Source organism: Nelusetta ayraudi, unplaced genomic scaffold (genome assembly GCF_046127955.1).
Source record: "Nelusetta ayraudi isolate G7.1 ecotype Tasmania unplaced genomic scaffold, CSIRO-AGI_Nayr_v1 ptg000033l, whole genome shotgun sequence".
Taxonomy (NCBI): Eukaryota; Metazoa; Chordata; class Actinopteri; order Tetraodontiformes; family Monacanthidae; genus Nelusetta; species Nelusetta ayraudi.
In genome coordinates, this window is record NW_027466083.1 from 5,864,601 (window position 1) to 5,878,438 (window position 13,838).

At 42.6% G+C, this 13,838-nt stretch overlaps 2 protein-coding genes across 2 annotated transcripts; both read right to left on the reverse strand.

The window, feature by feature from the left end:
* Positions 1-115: 115 nt before the first annotated feature.
* ddx46 (DEAD (Asp-Glu-Ala-Asp) box polypeptide 46) lies at positions 116-9,124 on the reverse strand. Its single transcript, XM_076031892.1, has 23 exons — positions 8,976-9,124; positions 8,530-8,700; positions 8,102-8,221; positions 7,934-8,021; positions 7,665-7,833; positions 7,199-7,440; positions 6,782-6,886; positions 6,435-6,600; positions 6,043-6,163; positions 5,694-5,869; positions 5,403-5,524; positions 5,187-5,265; positions 4,146-4,228; positions 3,838-4,002; positions 3,451-3,613; positions 3,149-3,342; positions 2,911-3,048; positions 2,563-2,712; positions 2,164-2,391; positions 1,617-1,835; positions 906-1,050; positions 701-774; positions 116-561 (listed from the first exon to the last, which is right to left on the reverse strand). The coding sequence occupies exons 1-23, from the start codon at positions 8,990-8,992 to the stop codon at positions 514-516; spliced, it is 3,183 nt and encodes a 1,060-aa protein (XP_075888007.1). The 5' UTR covers positions 8,993-9,124; the 3' UTR covers positions 116-513.
* Positions 9,125-9,500: 376 nt separating this feature from the next.
* Positions 9,501-13,265, reverse strand: camlg (calcium modulating ligand). Its single transcript, XM_076031894.1, has 5 exons — positions 13,113-13,265; positions 12,873-13,024; positions 11,847-12,301; positions 11,702-11,767; positions 9,501-11,253 (listed from the first exon to the last, which is right to left on the reverse strand). Exons 1-5 carry the CDS (start codon positions 13,181-13,183, stop codon positions 11,062-11,064), a joined length of 936 nt encoding a protein of 311 aa, XP_075888009.1. The 5' UTR covers positions 13,184-13,265; the 3' UTR covers positions 9,501-11,061.
* Positions 13,266-13,838: the final 573 nt, after the last annotated feature.

Below are 13,838 nucleotides of genomic sequence, written 5' to 3' on the forward strand. Positions count from 1 at the left end.
GCCACACTGGTGATGAATAATATACAAATGAAAGCATATTGAATAATTGAAAGAGGCAGCAAGGGTGCATGGTATCCACCAGATTTGTTCGCAGGAACGGCCAGACACACCAAGCTTGTTTCCTTAGCAACACATTGTTTTATTGTGTGGAAAGAAAAAAAACAAAATAGTAAAAACAGCTTTCATCTGAGGTCCCTGTTCGTACATTAACATGAAAAAACACAAGATGAGGAGAAAAGATGGCCTAAAATAACATTAAAGATATTCTCCTCCTTATGTGTCACAAAACTGAATCGAACGTTTGATGAGACACATTTACACATTTTTATACATGTTGAGTTTCCAACTTGAAGGAAACACAAAAGAAAAACATACATGGGGTGCCGAAGGAGACCTGATTTCTTTTTTTTTTAAAAAGGGGACAAAATATTTTTCAACCAGTTTGATGAAACTGGACAGATGACAGGAGCCCAGTGACAGATGTAATTCCCCCAGACAGGCTTGCAACGTCCTCTACAACACTTTGTACCGGCCTTTGCTGGTTGGCTGGTAGGAGTTTTGCTAGAAAGGAGAGAAAGAGTGACAATAAGTATTTACATTTTTATTTAAGAGCAGTGCAGCACAATTTTAGGTTTCCTGCGAATAGGACATTGCTATAGCGTCAATATGTAGAACTTATTTCTTCAAAGAAGATACTTACTAGTCTGATGAGCTCTTCTTTAATTAGACGTGTGATCTCAGTTTTAGCTTTCTGCACTGCCAGTTCGTTAGCACCTACAAGACAAAAACAACACTGCTATAAACACAGAAAGTGAAGAAGGAGGCCAGTGGAAGCTAAAAAAAAAAAAAAGAAGAAGAAGTTTTCTTTCACTTTTAATCAATAAACTAACTTTGTTGACACATACTTTCGATAGCCAGATAGATCTTGCGCTCTCCTTCCTTTGGCTCTTTGCCTGGAGGGAAGTACGTTCCTCTGATGGTGATAGCAGCCTCAGAGTATTCGCCAATCCTCTGCAGGGCTTCTTTAGACGTCACCTTCCACCTGGCAGTCTGAGGAGAAAAGACATGAAATGAGGAGCAAGGATTATTTCCAGTTCAAGAAAAGAGAGGAATGACAAACATTTACTGCAATTAAAGAAAAAGAAAAACGGATGTATTGAAACATAAGTATATTACACAGTCTACAGTCATTCAGGCAGTCTAAATGGCCATGCTCTACAGAACAAGGTGACTGAGAAGGCCGTTTCTGGTCAACTGCATTCTCCACAAGAAGTAGAATTCTGAATTATTCAGACTCCAGTCTTATTTTTCAGTAGTTATGGTTTGAGATTGTCATTATGCAAAGGCAACATGCAGCAGTGCCTTGCAGGGAGGTCTGTCCAAACTATCCATCCATCCATCCATCTTCTATACCCGCTTATTGGGGCGAAGGCAGGGTGACACCCGGGACAAGTCGCCAGTTCATCGCAGGGCCACATAGAAACAAACAACCATTCACACTCACATGCACACCTATGGACAATTTAGAATATTCAATTGTCCAAACTAATAAAAATAAAATTAAGACAGGATTCTGTTGAAGAAGTCTGCGTGCTTGTGCGCCGCGTGCTGTGTACCTGAGGAAAGTCATTGATCTCCAGCTCCTCCTCGTATCGCTTGACCGTCTCGGCCTGTTCAGCCGCCTGCCGCTCCTCCTCCAGCTTCTCCACGGGCGTGTAGTTCAGCTTGGCGTTGATCTTCTCCGCCAGCTGCTCCGCTATGGTCTTGGCCGACACTGAGGGGGTCATGATGGTGCCGCCACGAAGGATGGCGTTGGTGGCCTGCTGCATCACGTCCTGCAAATGCAAAATAAATAGAAATGATTGTATTCCAAAAGAAGTGGCAGCACAAACATTTTAGAAAATTGACAGGAATTTTTTTGAATATTTCACTTTATGGTTCATCATTTCTAATGTAGTTTGTGATGATTTTAAGTAAGACTGAAAGTTTTTTTTGTCTTTTACTTCATTTTTTAACGTTCATTTATTCATGGGTCACAAAGCTGGGTCAATATGGAACTATAGAATTGTAAATATGATATTCAAACTCTAATATTTAAGATTAAAAAGCTACACACACAGCTTTATCAATGAAAACCTCCTCTTGTGGTTTAAGTTAACACACCTGTGCTTCAGCCCCCAGATTCTTCTGAGCGTTGATCTTGAGCGCCAGCCTCTTGGCCATCTCCAGTTTCTGAATGTTTCCAGCCGACGTCGGTCCGAATCCCGGCAGTCCGCCGGCGACTGTGGCTGTGGAGGTGGCTGCTCCTGAGGAACCGGAGGATGACCCGGGTGCTGACAGATCCTTCACCCTCTTCTTAGAATTGAACATGCTCTCAATTTGCTCCTCAATCTGAGAAGGACACATGGATCAGATGTGAGGGCGCTGGACCACATTTACGAATATGCAAAAATACTAAAAGGTCAAAAAGCAAACACAACTACCAAATTAGAGCATTTAGATGTCAATCTGACTAAATCTAGGATAAATTTTAACCAGCGCAGCTTTATAATGTAAACTCACATCAAGTGCTCCGTCCTCATCATCAGAGTCCTGCAGCCCGAGAGCAGCTTTCTGCAACTTCTTCCTCTCGTTGGCCAGTGCATGTTCCGTTTCATCAAACTTGAAGCCTTTTCCAGAGAAACCGCTGCTGCTTTTAATGGATTTACCCTCCTTCAGAATAAAGGCAAAAACACAGTTAATTTTAATAGACAATTAAAATGCATATTTTTAAAGAGACAGTTTCTATATTTTGCAAAGATTGATTTAGAATTTCAAAATTCAAGTTTGTTGTTGAATTCAAACAAATTCAAATTGCTGACAAATGCCACCTTTAAATGTTTTGAAGCAGACTCAATTCTCTCCGCTTACCGCTTTCTGCTGATCTTTAAACGAGGCCCAAAGTTGCTCCAGTTCAGGTGGAACTGGAGAGCCAGAAAGCTCCAGGGCTTTGATGATGTCACCAGCATAACGGACCTGCTCTTCTGTGATGAAGGTGTAGGCATAACCCTGGAGGGCAGATCAGAAACCAAGGGGATAAGAATTTGCATGTAACGGATAAAAGAGGCACATTTGGGATTGCGATTCAGTCTCGGTTTAAGCAGCTGACCTTGTTGCCTGCTCGGCCAGTTCGTCCGGCCCTGTGGATGTAGTCCTCGTAGTGGTTCGGGCAGCTGTAGTTGATGACCAGGATCAGCTGTTTGACGTCCAGGCCTCTCGCTGCCACCGAGGTGGCCACCATCAGGCGACACGCACCGTTCTTGAAATCGTTGATGATGCTGTCTCTGTCGTACTGGTCGATTCCTGAGGGGGCAACCAGAAAATAAAATGTTGATGAGAAAGCATTTGTTAGGCGTGGTGAGCTAACTGGAAGAGAATTAGTATGTATCCAATATAAAAGACTGGCCTGACCTCCGTGCAGAGACATGCAGGGGTAGGAGGCCTTCATCAGGTCTTTGAGGAGGGCGTCTGCGTGCTCCTGCTTGTCCACAAAGATGATGACTGAGCCCGTCTCCTGGTAGTGACCCAGCAGCTCCAGCAGCTTCAGGAACTTCTTGTCCTCATCGATCACCAACTACACAGCAGGAATTGTGGAGGAATAGTCAGATTGGGTTACCAGCATGAATTTGCAAATGAATTGACTGCTTTTAGTTTGTGCACAAGTTAGATTGTAGGAAGAAATCACTAAAAATTTTTGAATTGTGATTTGCTTTTAATGCTGCAGGATAGGTTTAACTCAAAACAAAACAAACCCCATCAGAGATACAAAAACACAGATATGACAAGTCGATAACTTACCACGTGCTGTTCCACGTCGGAGCAGACGACACTGCGACCTCCCACCTGGACCTCGAGGGGCTTCGCCAGGATCCGGCGAGCCAGCGCCTCCATGGCTCTGGGGAAGGTGGCTGAAAACATGACAGTCTGACGGTCGGGTCGCACGTTGTCCACAATACGCATCACCTGGTGGAGGGAAACCACAACACTTTCACTATTCACGCCATTCTGGCTTCCAAAAAGGACCATTTAAACAACTTTGCAAGTAAAAGTGACAGTTGCAGCACTTCACAAAAACAATGGGTGAAGAAAATTCCACAGGGTCCTACCTGCGGCTCAAAGCCCATGTCAAACATTCTGTCCGCTTCATCCAACACCACGTAAGTGGCCCTGCGCAGGTTGGTGACTCGACCTAAACACACCGGGAGAGGAGAGCACGAGGATGACACATGTTCATATCTTGAAAAACTGATGAAACAAAAGGAAAAAAACAAATAGAATAAAAAGAAAGAAAAAGACAAAAAAAAAACAGATAGAGAAACTTCTTTCAGCTAAACATAAAACAAAAACTTAAAATGACTAACTTCCAAACATATCATGACTACGGCCAGAGTTCGTATAACAAACTGATATTTCAAAAATGCCTTTTTAAAGATTTCTTATTGGGGTTCACTCTGGACTTGCGTACCATCTCAGGGGCACGAGGGACCTGAAAAAGTCAGAAAACAGCCTCAAGATACAAAACAAGAGAGGAAGCCCCATGAAGCATTATCTGAACAAACGCCTTTTCACCTAGAAGGGAAACATATTACAGATTACCTCGCATGTGTGGAAGCAACAGAAAAATTCCCCCTAAAGAGACTAGCTGGCATTCTTTACATTGTTTTGTACACAACATAAGTGAGACATAAGATGTGCACTTATTTATTAATGGATAAACTTAGAAATTGTATAATGTGTCAGTGCATTTACTAAAGCAACAAAATCGAAAAAACAAAAAAAAAACCTGACTGAGCATTTTAGACTGACTGAATAATGATAAACTGCACATTCTAATAAAAGTTACAATGCACATCATCTTGGTCCACTTTGGCTTTGAGTTGGAGGAACCTCGGAGACGCCAGGTCCACCTACCTGCTCTCGCCCTGATCTTCAGGAAACACACCACTGTCTTGTGCAGATATGACTGAGCCCAAAGGTGGTCAGATAATGTCGACAGTTTAGTCAGTGGAACTGGACTTGATTCATTAATGCACTTATTTTACAAATCATGCAAGGTATTGTGACAGATGTCATCCAAACGCATGACATCCGATTAGCATCACAGGAGTGTGGTGGAGGTGGTGGGCGGGGTCCGGGCGTGAACTCACCGCTGTTGGCCCCCAACATGTCAATCATTCTCCCTGGTGTGCACACAATGATCTCGGCTCCTCTCTTCAGCTCAGCAATCTGGAGGCAACCATGGAACAATGAGTGCAAACATTTCCAGTTTATGAATCACATTTAAGGATTTTTTTTATTTTTTAAATGATGACTATTCATGGGCTCCCCTGGACGGTGCCTGTTGGTCAGTCGTTTGTGTTTACCTGCTCACTGATACCAGTGCCGCCATAAACACACACCACACGCAGTCCCAGCGGTTTGGAGAACTTCTTGCACTCCTTGGTGATCTGCAGAGCCAACTCTCTGGTGGGAGTCATGATCACAGCTGCAACAGGAGAAGATGAGCGTAGTGAGACAGAGCTGGTCTCCAGCCTTCTGCTATTTTCTAGCAAAAGATTTGATGTAGAATATTTTGAGAAAAACACTATTTTTAGATTTACAAATAGGTTGTTGTTGTGCAAATATGTCAGATGACAAGTGCATCTTTTCCTTACAGATTGGCCCTTCAGCCTCCTCCAGGGGGCGCTGGTCCATGATGTGGCGGAACATTGGCAGCAGGAAGGCAATGGTTTTTCCGCTGCCAGTCTTGGCGATGCCGATCAGGTCTCTGCCACACATGATAGCGGGGATGGCCTGGGTCTGGATGGGGGTGGGCTTCTCGTAGCAGTGCCTGAGGACGTCAACCAAACATGAATGACATGCCTAAGTTTAATGGTGTTGCTCAGCAAAGCCAAAGTTTATATTTCAAACTGCAGCATAAGTGCAATATCTGGAGCGGCACTTTGGTCTCCTTCTGTGCATTGTGGCCGTTATTCTGTCGTTCAAATCATCAGTCAGACTCACTTCTTCAGAGCGTTGAGGATCTTCATGGAAACACCGCACTGCACCCAGGTCTTGATGGGCTTGGGGCAGCCCTTTCCTTTCACCGTGATCCCTTCCAATTCCAGTCTGTATGCAGTCACATCTGGATTCATGAAAAAAATAAAGTGTTGGTTATGGGACAAAGTTTTTTTTTTTTGATGATTTATGAAAAACAAGCTTTTCATAGAGATGCCCTCTCCAAGATTCCTCACTGTCAGCTCTGACAAAGTGATCACAACACACTAATGAGCAGTAATCTGATGTATGGACCTGTAGTTACACAGGGCATATGTTGAAAGAAACCCGTATTCCTAGTTCCTATAATATATATTGCTTTACTTTATAACGACAGCTAGTGTCAAGCTTTTACTCACCGTCTTGAGACATCCTGGCCAGCTCAGGCACCTCCACGTAGAAGTTCTTGCGGTACGGTTCGTACTGAATCTTGCCGTGGTCCACAGGCTCCAGAACCTTTCTCTGCTTGGTCTGGAAGCCCGTCAGGGCTGTCTGCAGATCCACCTCCTCCTCTTCTGATGAATACTGCAGGACACAGAAAATGGGTTGAGGAAAATCAAAAGGTGAACCTGGAGCAGCATTTGCATTTTATTCGTTGACACAAACTTAACAAGATGAACATTTTGATAGGACAGAATGTACATTTCTCCAGCAAAGATGTTTAGCTAATGGAAAGATGACACGATGTTGGGAGACAGTAACTCACTTCCATAGCATCCTGGTCGTTCTCCATTAACTCGCCCTTTTTCTTGTGAGTGTGGGGTCCCTTCTTGGTTTTCACAACTGTCACCACTTTAGTCACCGCTCCTTTCTGTGGACAGAAAGTAAAGGGTTTATTTACGTTGAAAAAAATGGTTACTAGGACAAGACAAATGAAGGTCTGATAACATCAAAATTAATAATATTACTTTTGATGCAGTTTAGTTTAGAACATAAAGGATGTAGATGAATGTATGAAAAAAGAACCAAAATAACAGTTGTATAATAAATATGTATAATAAAGTGACACTTTATTGCAGTGAGTGGTTTTGTATTAACACTATTGTATATTTCATGGCTTGATTTATGTTTAATTAGTACAATAATTTGTATAATTCTCATCACAGTCACCTCCAGCACTCACCTTATCATTTCCTTTCATGGCTCCCATGTTGAACTTCTTCACCTCCTGCTTCACCTCCTCCATGTAGGCGTCCAGAGGATCCACGTCGTCTTCCTCTGCCTGCTGCTCCATGGGAGTCTCCTTCTCAATCTCTCCCTCCTCGTTTGTTTCCTCCTTTATTTCCTTCTCTGGCACATCCCCCTTGCCTTCCACATCTTCATCGTCATCGCCTTCCATTGGGGCTGAAATGTCCTCATCATCGTCTAAAAATAATCATGAACCATTAATTAACTGGCCAATCTCTCAATTCAAAGTTTTTTTTTACTTTGAAAGAATTCACTTTTAAAAATGAGTTGGGAAGTTCAGATTTTTAGATGAGAATCAATCCTCATTATTACACAGCATGTGAAAGAGTCCAGCTAAAACTTGGCTCAGATGCCTGTGGTTCACTTAAGTTAGTTTCTAAGAGAGCCAAGTGCCTCCTCACCGTCATCATCCTCCAGACTCCACTTCTTGCCCTGCTTCATCTCCTCCAGCTCCTTCTTGATTTCGCCAATGTTTTCAATGGCCTTCTTTCTCTGCTCTTCCCTCCATTTTTCCACACGCTCCTTCCTCTTCCTCATCTCCTCCTCCAGTTTGTTCTGGTCAAAGTCTTGCTGCGCGGACAAAGAATATATATTTTTTTTCTCACATTTATGACACTAGCAAAAAAAACAATTTGTAATAAAAAAAAACAAACAAACAAAAACAACTTACATCTTCAACCTTCTCATCCTCTTTCTCCTCTTTAATCTTTTTTTTCTCGGATACAATGTCAGTATTGTCTTTCTCTTTACTCCTCGATCTGTTAAGAAGATGAAGTTTGTGTAAAGGTTGTTTAACAAGAACAAAGGGTTCAAACAAAGTTTTTATGTGAATTCGCACTTTTCATCTCGTCTGCTTTTACTGGCGCTACCAGATCTGGATCTCCGAGTCCGAGTTCTGCTAGTAGATCTCCTCCTTTCTCTGCTCCTGGATCTCCTCCTGTCTCTGCTCCTGGAGCGCCTGCACAACACAAGTCCAATGTGTAAATGTGAAAAAGGAAACTCCAAAGAAAAACCTCTTTCAAATGTTTTATTTAACATTTTTGAGAGACGTGTATAGATGTTATATAAAAAAAAAAATTTTCAGTACTTTTCAAAAAAAATAAAAAAATAAAAAAATAAAATGAAAATTATTATTATTATTGTGAGAACATTCCCAAGGGGAAAAACAAATCCTATTTTTAAAAAAAAAAAATTTACAGTGCAAAAGCAGCCTAAATTCATCTGCAGCAGGTGTAATAAAAAGACGGAGGTACGCAGTACACATACCTGGCGCGTTTTCTGTCTCTAGACCGGGACCTGCGGCGGTCCCGGCTCCGGGAGCGGTCTCTCCTGCTTCGATCCCGGTCCCGGTCGTCTTTTTTGGACCGTTTGTCCGGAGAGCGACTCTTTGATCGGGTGCCTGATCGTCCTCGAGACGTGGACCGTTTCCTGTAGTGCCTGAGCACCAACAACACAAAAGGGATATATTAGCTGATAGTTGGCCAATACACCACTGGGATGAAACTACACCGAGTAGCCGTATTTATTCTAATTTTGAGGCTTTCTAAGATAAAATACTGGCTGACGTGATTTAATCTAGCATCGTTGTACCTAGCATGCTAAACGGCACTAGCCACTGAAAATGCAACTGGTTAACTTCATGAAACACGGGAGATATTCACAACAAATTGATAGAAAAAGTGAAGACGAGTTTTGGGGTAATTCACACATACCTCGACTCTCGCCCCATCCCTTTTCTCTGCAGTTTGATCTAGTTTCAAAACTCAAAACAATTAAAAATAGACGAGCGAAGTGCGACAAGAGCGTAAACGACGTGAACCATGTGCGTCATAACGTTGCGACCATTCAAGTTGTACATCATCATGGGAAATTCTAGTGCGCCGCCACGAGGTAGGAGGTCAGAAGTGCGACAAAATGTCAGAAAACGAGGACGTCCATGCTCGTCACATATTTGCACATATGGTACATTAATTAAAAACAAAAACAACAAAAAAAAAATAGTCTAATAGCTGAAGGTACAAATGTCTGCGTCTTGGAAACCCACCCATCTGATGACTTAAAAATAATTGAAATGTAATGTACAGAACATCGGCTACTGCACACATAATAAAGTTGTGAAAACAGATTAATACTTACCTGCTTTCTAAGATGGAGAACACAAACAACTGGATAAGCAGTAATATGCAAATGAAAGCCCGGTAACAACACAAACAAAAAAAAATCAAACAAACTCAACATACTGGACACAAATGGCATTTATTTAATATGAATGTTGTAGTTATTCACATCTTGCATCTTTGCAAATTAGAGACTAGACACAAGAGTTTACGGAATCTGTTGACAAGGATCAAATCTGCATGAGTAAGGAGTAAAAACAGTGATTTTGTAAACAATACTGTCACAAACAATCAAGTAGATCAGACCAGGTCTGAGGATAAATCACACAATCTCAGTTACTTAGAGCAAAATGTATTTACAGAAATAAGTTAATCATGGTAGAATTAAATGATGGATAAAACCTGACAGCATAGCAGATTGTGTGTGTGTGTTTTTTTTTAATGTATGTATAAGGCTTGTAACAAAGCAGAGCAGGACAGGCCACAAAAAATACAGTATGAAACACAAGAAAGCATACAGACTCCCAGCGTCCCAGGTTCATCTACAGTATCCAAGTTTTCCAGTTCCCCTCCAAAACATTCCCCTAAATACACATACACTTATTAAAGTTTTTTGGTCAGGTAGTGTCACCATGTCACCACACTATGATATCACTAACATAACTGTCAGGTGTGAGACTCTTGTAAAGCTTAACCAAAAAACATTTCTAAATGAGGTACTTTTTCCACATTTTCCATCAGCACTGTGTACCATTTGTTTCTGCGCTCAGTCAGTTCTGTTCAGATTCTGTCCCATCTACGTTCTTCTCCATAAACTGCCACACTCACTCAAACAGAAAGAGGAAAGGCACTACAATGCTAACACAATGACTACGACCAAATGACCTAAAGACTGTTGGTATTCTGCAGCAGATGTTTGGTGAAAAGGCTAAAACTGCAGTGTGAAAGACCCAGTGTAAGATTTAGTGGCATCTACTGGTCGTACAATGTATTGCAAACAATGTTAGCGTTAGTCCCACATGACGTTACAGCTTTCTCACACCTGCTGTGATGTCAGGGAACAAATCATAAACACTGAACAGATCCACATGCAGGGCTACTGTAAATAAGAGTCTGGCCTCCTTAGTAGTGTACTCGCTCCCTATGGAAACATAAATGCTCATTACTGGTGAACAAAAACATAACATTGATTCAACAGGTTTTTAACATCACTTCTTGCCAATAGATTATTCCACTGGGCCTTGAAAAACATCACCTTACACCTTCTACAAAGTACACAGCCTCCGTGCTGTTAAATGCTGTCATGGTTTGGATTATTTTTAGACTCTTTTTTTTTTTTTTAGATTATATAGGTACCGTGGATGTTGCCCCTTCATGCCCCACTTTCTACTTCATGCCGGACTTTATTGTTGCCGCGTCCTCTGCTTGCAAATATCCCTCGACAGAGCAACTCGCGCTGAACCGTGTTTCTCAGCTTCAGTACCGCGACAGGAGCGTGAAGTACTGCACTAATGAGCATTTTCACAGCAGAGTCAGATGAGACTCGCCCATGCACGACGAATGCAAATCAGCTGGAGTAAACGACCAAGGCCCACTGAAATAGGAGACACATGGAGCAGGCTGTTGTAAATTTAAAAAAAAAGAGAGGGGAGAAATTGAGCAAATTAGGGCCCGCCAGTTGTCAGGGAGTCTCTGAGCCGAAGAGCTGGAGGATCTCATGGGAGATGATGAAGGTGAAGAAGTAAACACAGAGGTCTGCGAAGACGTCACCCATCCTCCTGTAGGTGTCCATGGAGCGGTTGATGACCTCGGCGGGGATGCCAGACAGCAGCAGAGCTGCAGTCAGCACTGTGGTCTGTGCCTTCTTCTCCACCTGGACACACAGGAGGACACGTGGTCTGTAATACTGCTGCCAACTGTTACTACCTGAATTATTGACCCAGTTACCGAAGTCAGGAGGCGGTCACGCAGCCAGACGCCATGAATCACAAGTCTTTCTTTGGTGTATTTGTTGCTGTTGCTGTTTGCACTGCATTTACGGAATTGACCAAATGCATCTCTGTCTATTTCTGGTATAGTAAGTCTTTGATTTGTAATCCAATTATTAGGTGGTATTCTCTTAAAATAAGCCCCTAGGGGTTTTCTGTATGCTACCTGCACATTGCTTATATTTCATTGTGTCTTTGTTGTTTTGCTTTTATTGTACAGATAAACAAACAAACAAATTTGCAGTTCATCTGATCAGAGATGAGCAGCCACAACTTTCAATCCTTAGACTGGCAACAGGAAAGGGAATATAAAAATGGGAAGCGTGAACTCACCTTGGGAAAGTATTTGGACAACCCCATGTAGCCCAGCTCCAAGGTCAGAAAAGGTGCAAATATTGACTGAAAATAAAGAGCAGGAATCCAGTCAGAATCAGAAGGGTGAAACAACACACAGAGCCGATGATCCGCTCAGACTGACCAAATACTTGCAGACAAACAGTCTAACAAACACGGCGAGGAGGATGCTCCCGATGACCCGGAAGATTCTGAAGGCATCAAAATCCTCCACGTCGGACCCGTCGTCCTGCGCCGGCTTCTCATTGGCCAACTGGCCGCGCAGTTTCATGGCATCGTCAAAGCGGGACAGGTACTTCTGCAGGCCCCGGCGAGGGGAGCCGCTGTGGTCATCCGACCGGCGCTCTCCTCGGGGCCTCTGCCTGAGGCCGCCGATGTCGTCCTCCAGGGAGCCGCCCAGGTGCTCGCCCAGGCTCGGCAGCGGGGAGCCCCTCCTCTCCGGGGTGGCGCTGTGCGAGCGGCTGCCGTGCAGCGAAACATCTGGATAGTAGGGGGATGGCCTCTGGGTGGACGACAACGGCTCGGACTTGTTGAGCTCCAGGTGAAAGTGGGGTTCTGTGGGACGGCGGGACGCTCCGGCTGCAGGTGTGAGACATCAGTGTGACAGTTTGTCCCAACATTTGGTGATTCATTGTTAATTATTACAGTTAACAATTACAGTTTGAAGTTAACTACATTTAATTCACGTTGCATTTATCCAGTCTGCTTGGGTCCCCATGAGGTCACGTGACATATAAACACCATAAAAAAATAAAAAATAAATACAGGGTAAACCAAAACGTACATGAAATAAAACACAATAAGCCTGCGTATATACCCATATGTTTTTTGTACTTCGAAATTAAAGTAAATCATTAGCAAGATGCTGAGTTAACCCTGTTTCCCATTGGACCGGTAATTTGTTGACCGTCCCTACGGAGACACCTGAGTGAACGCCCACCGAGTGCCCAACTGGAAACCAGCGTCAGACAATTTCATCTCCGTTTTCCAAAAAAAAAATAAAATAAAGAAATGGTGTCACTATTCGTGCACATTGCCATATCATTGAGAATTCGTGGCCCAAAACACTGGTCAAGGCTACGAGGACGCCTCAATGATACAAGTCTGTGCAGCACACTGTGAGGTGGACGGCTTGTTGAGGTCAATGTACCGTTGCTGTCAGATTCGCTTTTGACGTTGCCCACGATTCTGTTCATCCTGTCTTCCGAATTCATCAGCAGTTTCCTCCTGCGGAGCTCTGCCCGCCTCTGCGCCGCTGACAGAGAGCTTTTCTTCTCCTCGGGGGCCTCGACGGACTCCATGCTGACACAAGCCGCGAACAGATGTCAGTAAATTCACAGCAGGTGCAGTAAAGAAAAGAGAAAATATCCCTAAAGCTAATAGGGAGAACCTGACGCCGCGGGAGGATGAATTACACGACAAAGCGCGTTCTGGGGAGGAGTCGCATAATGATGATGTCATCGGCAACTGCTACGTAGAACACTGAACGTTGGAGAGTAAAAGGGGGGGTGGGAAACCCTGAGCGTTGACTTACAGGATAACAAGGCGTGGTCATGATACGATTAGTGTACGTTCTTATTTCGCAACAGGGGTATCTTAGACCTTGCGGTTACCTACAACGATGACATTTAAAGAGATTGATGCTACAATACGTGGTATGCACACGATCATATTGTTTCAATCATACTATAAATTGATATTTAGTTCACATGCTTGCAATTAGTTTACCATTAAATTGTAGAGCGCAAGCGCAATTTCACTTAATCAGAAACAAATTAATGACATTGATCATTCTTTAATCAAATATTTATTTTTATAAATATGTGTGTGTGTGTGTATATATATGTGTATATATATATATATATATATATATATATATATATATATATATATATATATATATATATATATATATATATATATATATATATACATATAAATAAATGTGTGTGTGTGTGTGTGTATATGTATGTATTTGCCATAAACCATATCCAAATACTTCTAAATTTATTCAACAAATTAGAAGCACCCCAAGGTTGTAAGCTACAGGACTTTAGACTTAAACAGTGATAAGTTTGGTAAATACCAGATGCCAAAGCAATGAGTGCTGAAGGGA

What these genes read in the sequence shown, in the direction of transcription:
- ddx46 (XM_076031892.1), bottom strand. An exon ending in AGGATGAGAAGGTTGAAGAT is followed by an intron (nt 7,834 to 7,933) that starts GTAAGTTGTTTT and finishes TTGTCCGCGCAG; the next exon opens with CAAGACTTTGACCAGAACAA. An exon ending in AAGAAGAGCTCATCAGACTA is followed by an intron (nt 562 to 700) that starts GTAAGTATCTTC and finishes TCTCCTTTCTAG; the next exon opens with CAAAACTCCTACCAGCCAAC.
- camlg (XM_076031894.1), bottom strand. Translation starts at nt 13,183, where the DNA reads ATGACATCATCATTATGCGACTCCTCCCCAGAACGCGCTTTGTCGTGT. An exon ending in TCATCCTCCCGCGGCGTCAG is followed by an intron (nt 13,025 to 13,112) that starts GTTCTCCCTATT and finishes GGCTTGTGTCAG; the next exon opens with CATGGAGTCCGTCGAGGCCC. An exon ending in TGTTTGTCTGCAAGTATTTG is followed by an intron (nt 11,768 to 11,846) that starts GTCAGTCTGAGC and finishes CTTTATTTTCAG; the next exon opens with TCAATATTTGCACCTTTTCT.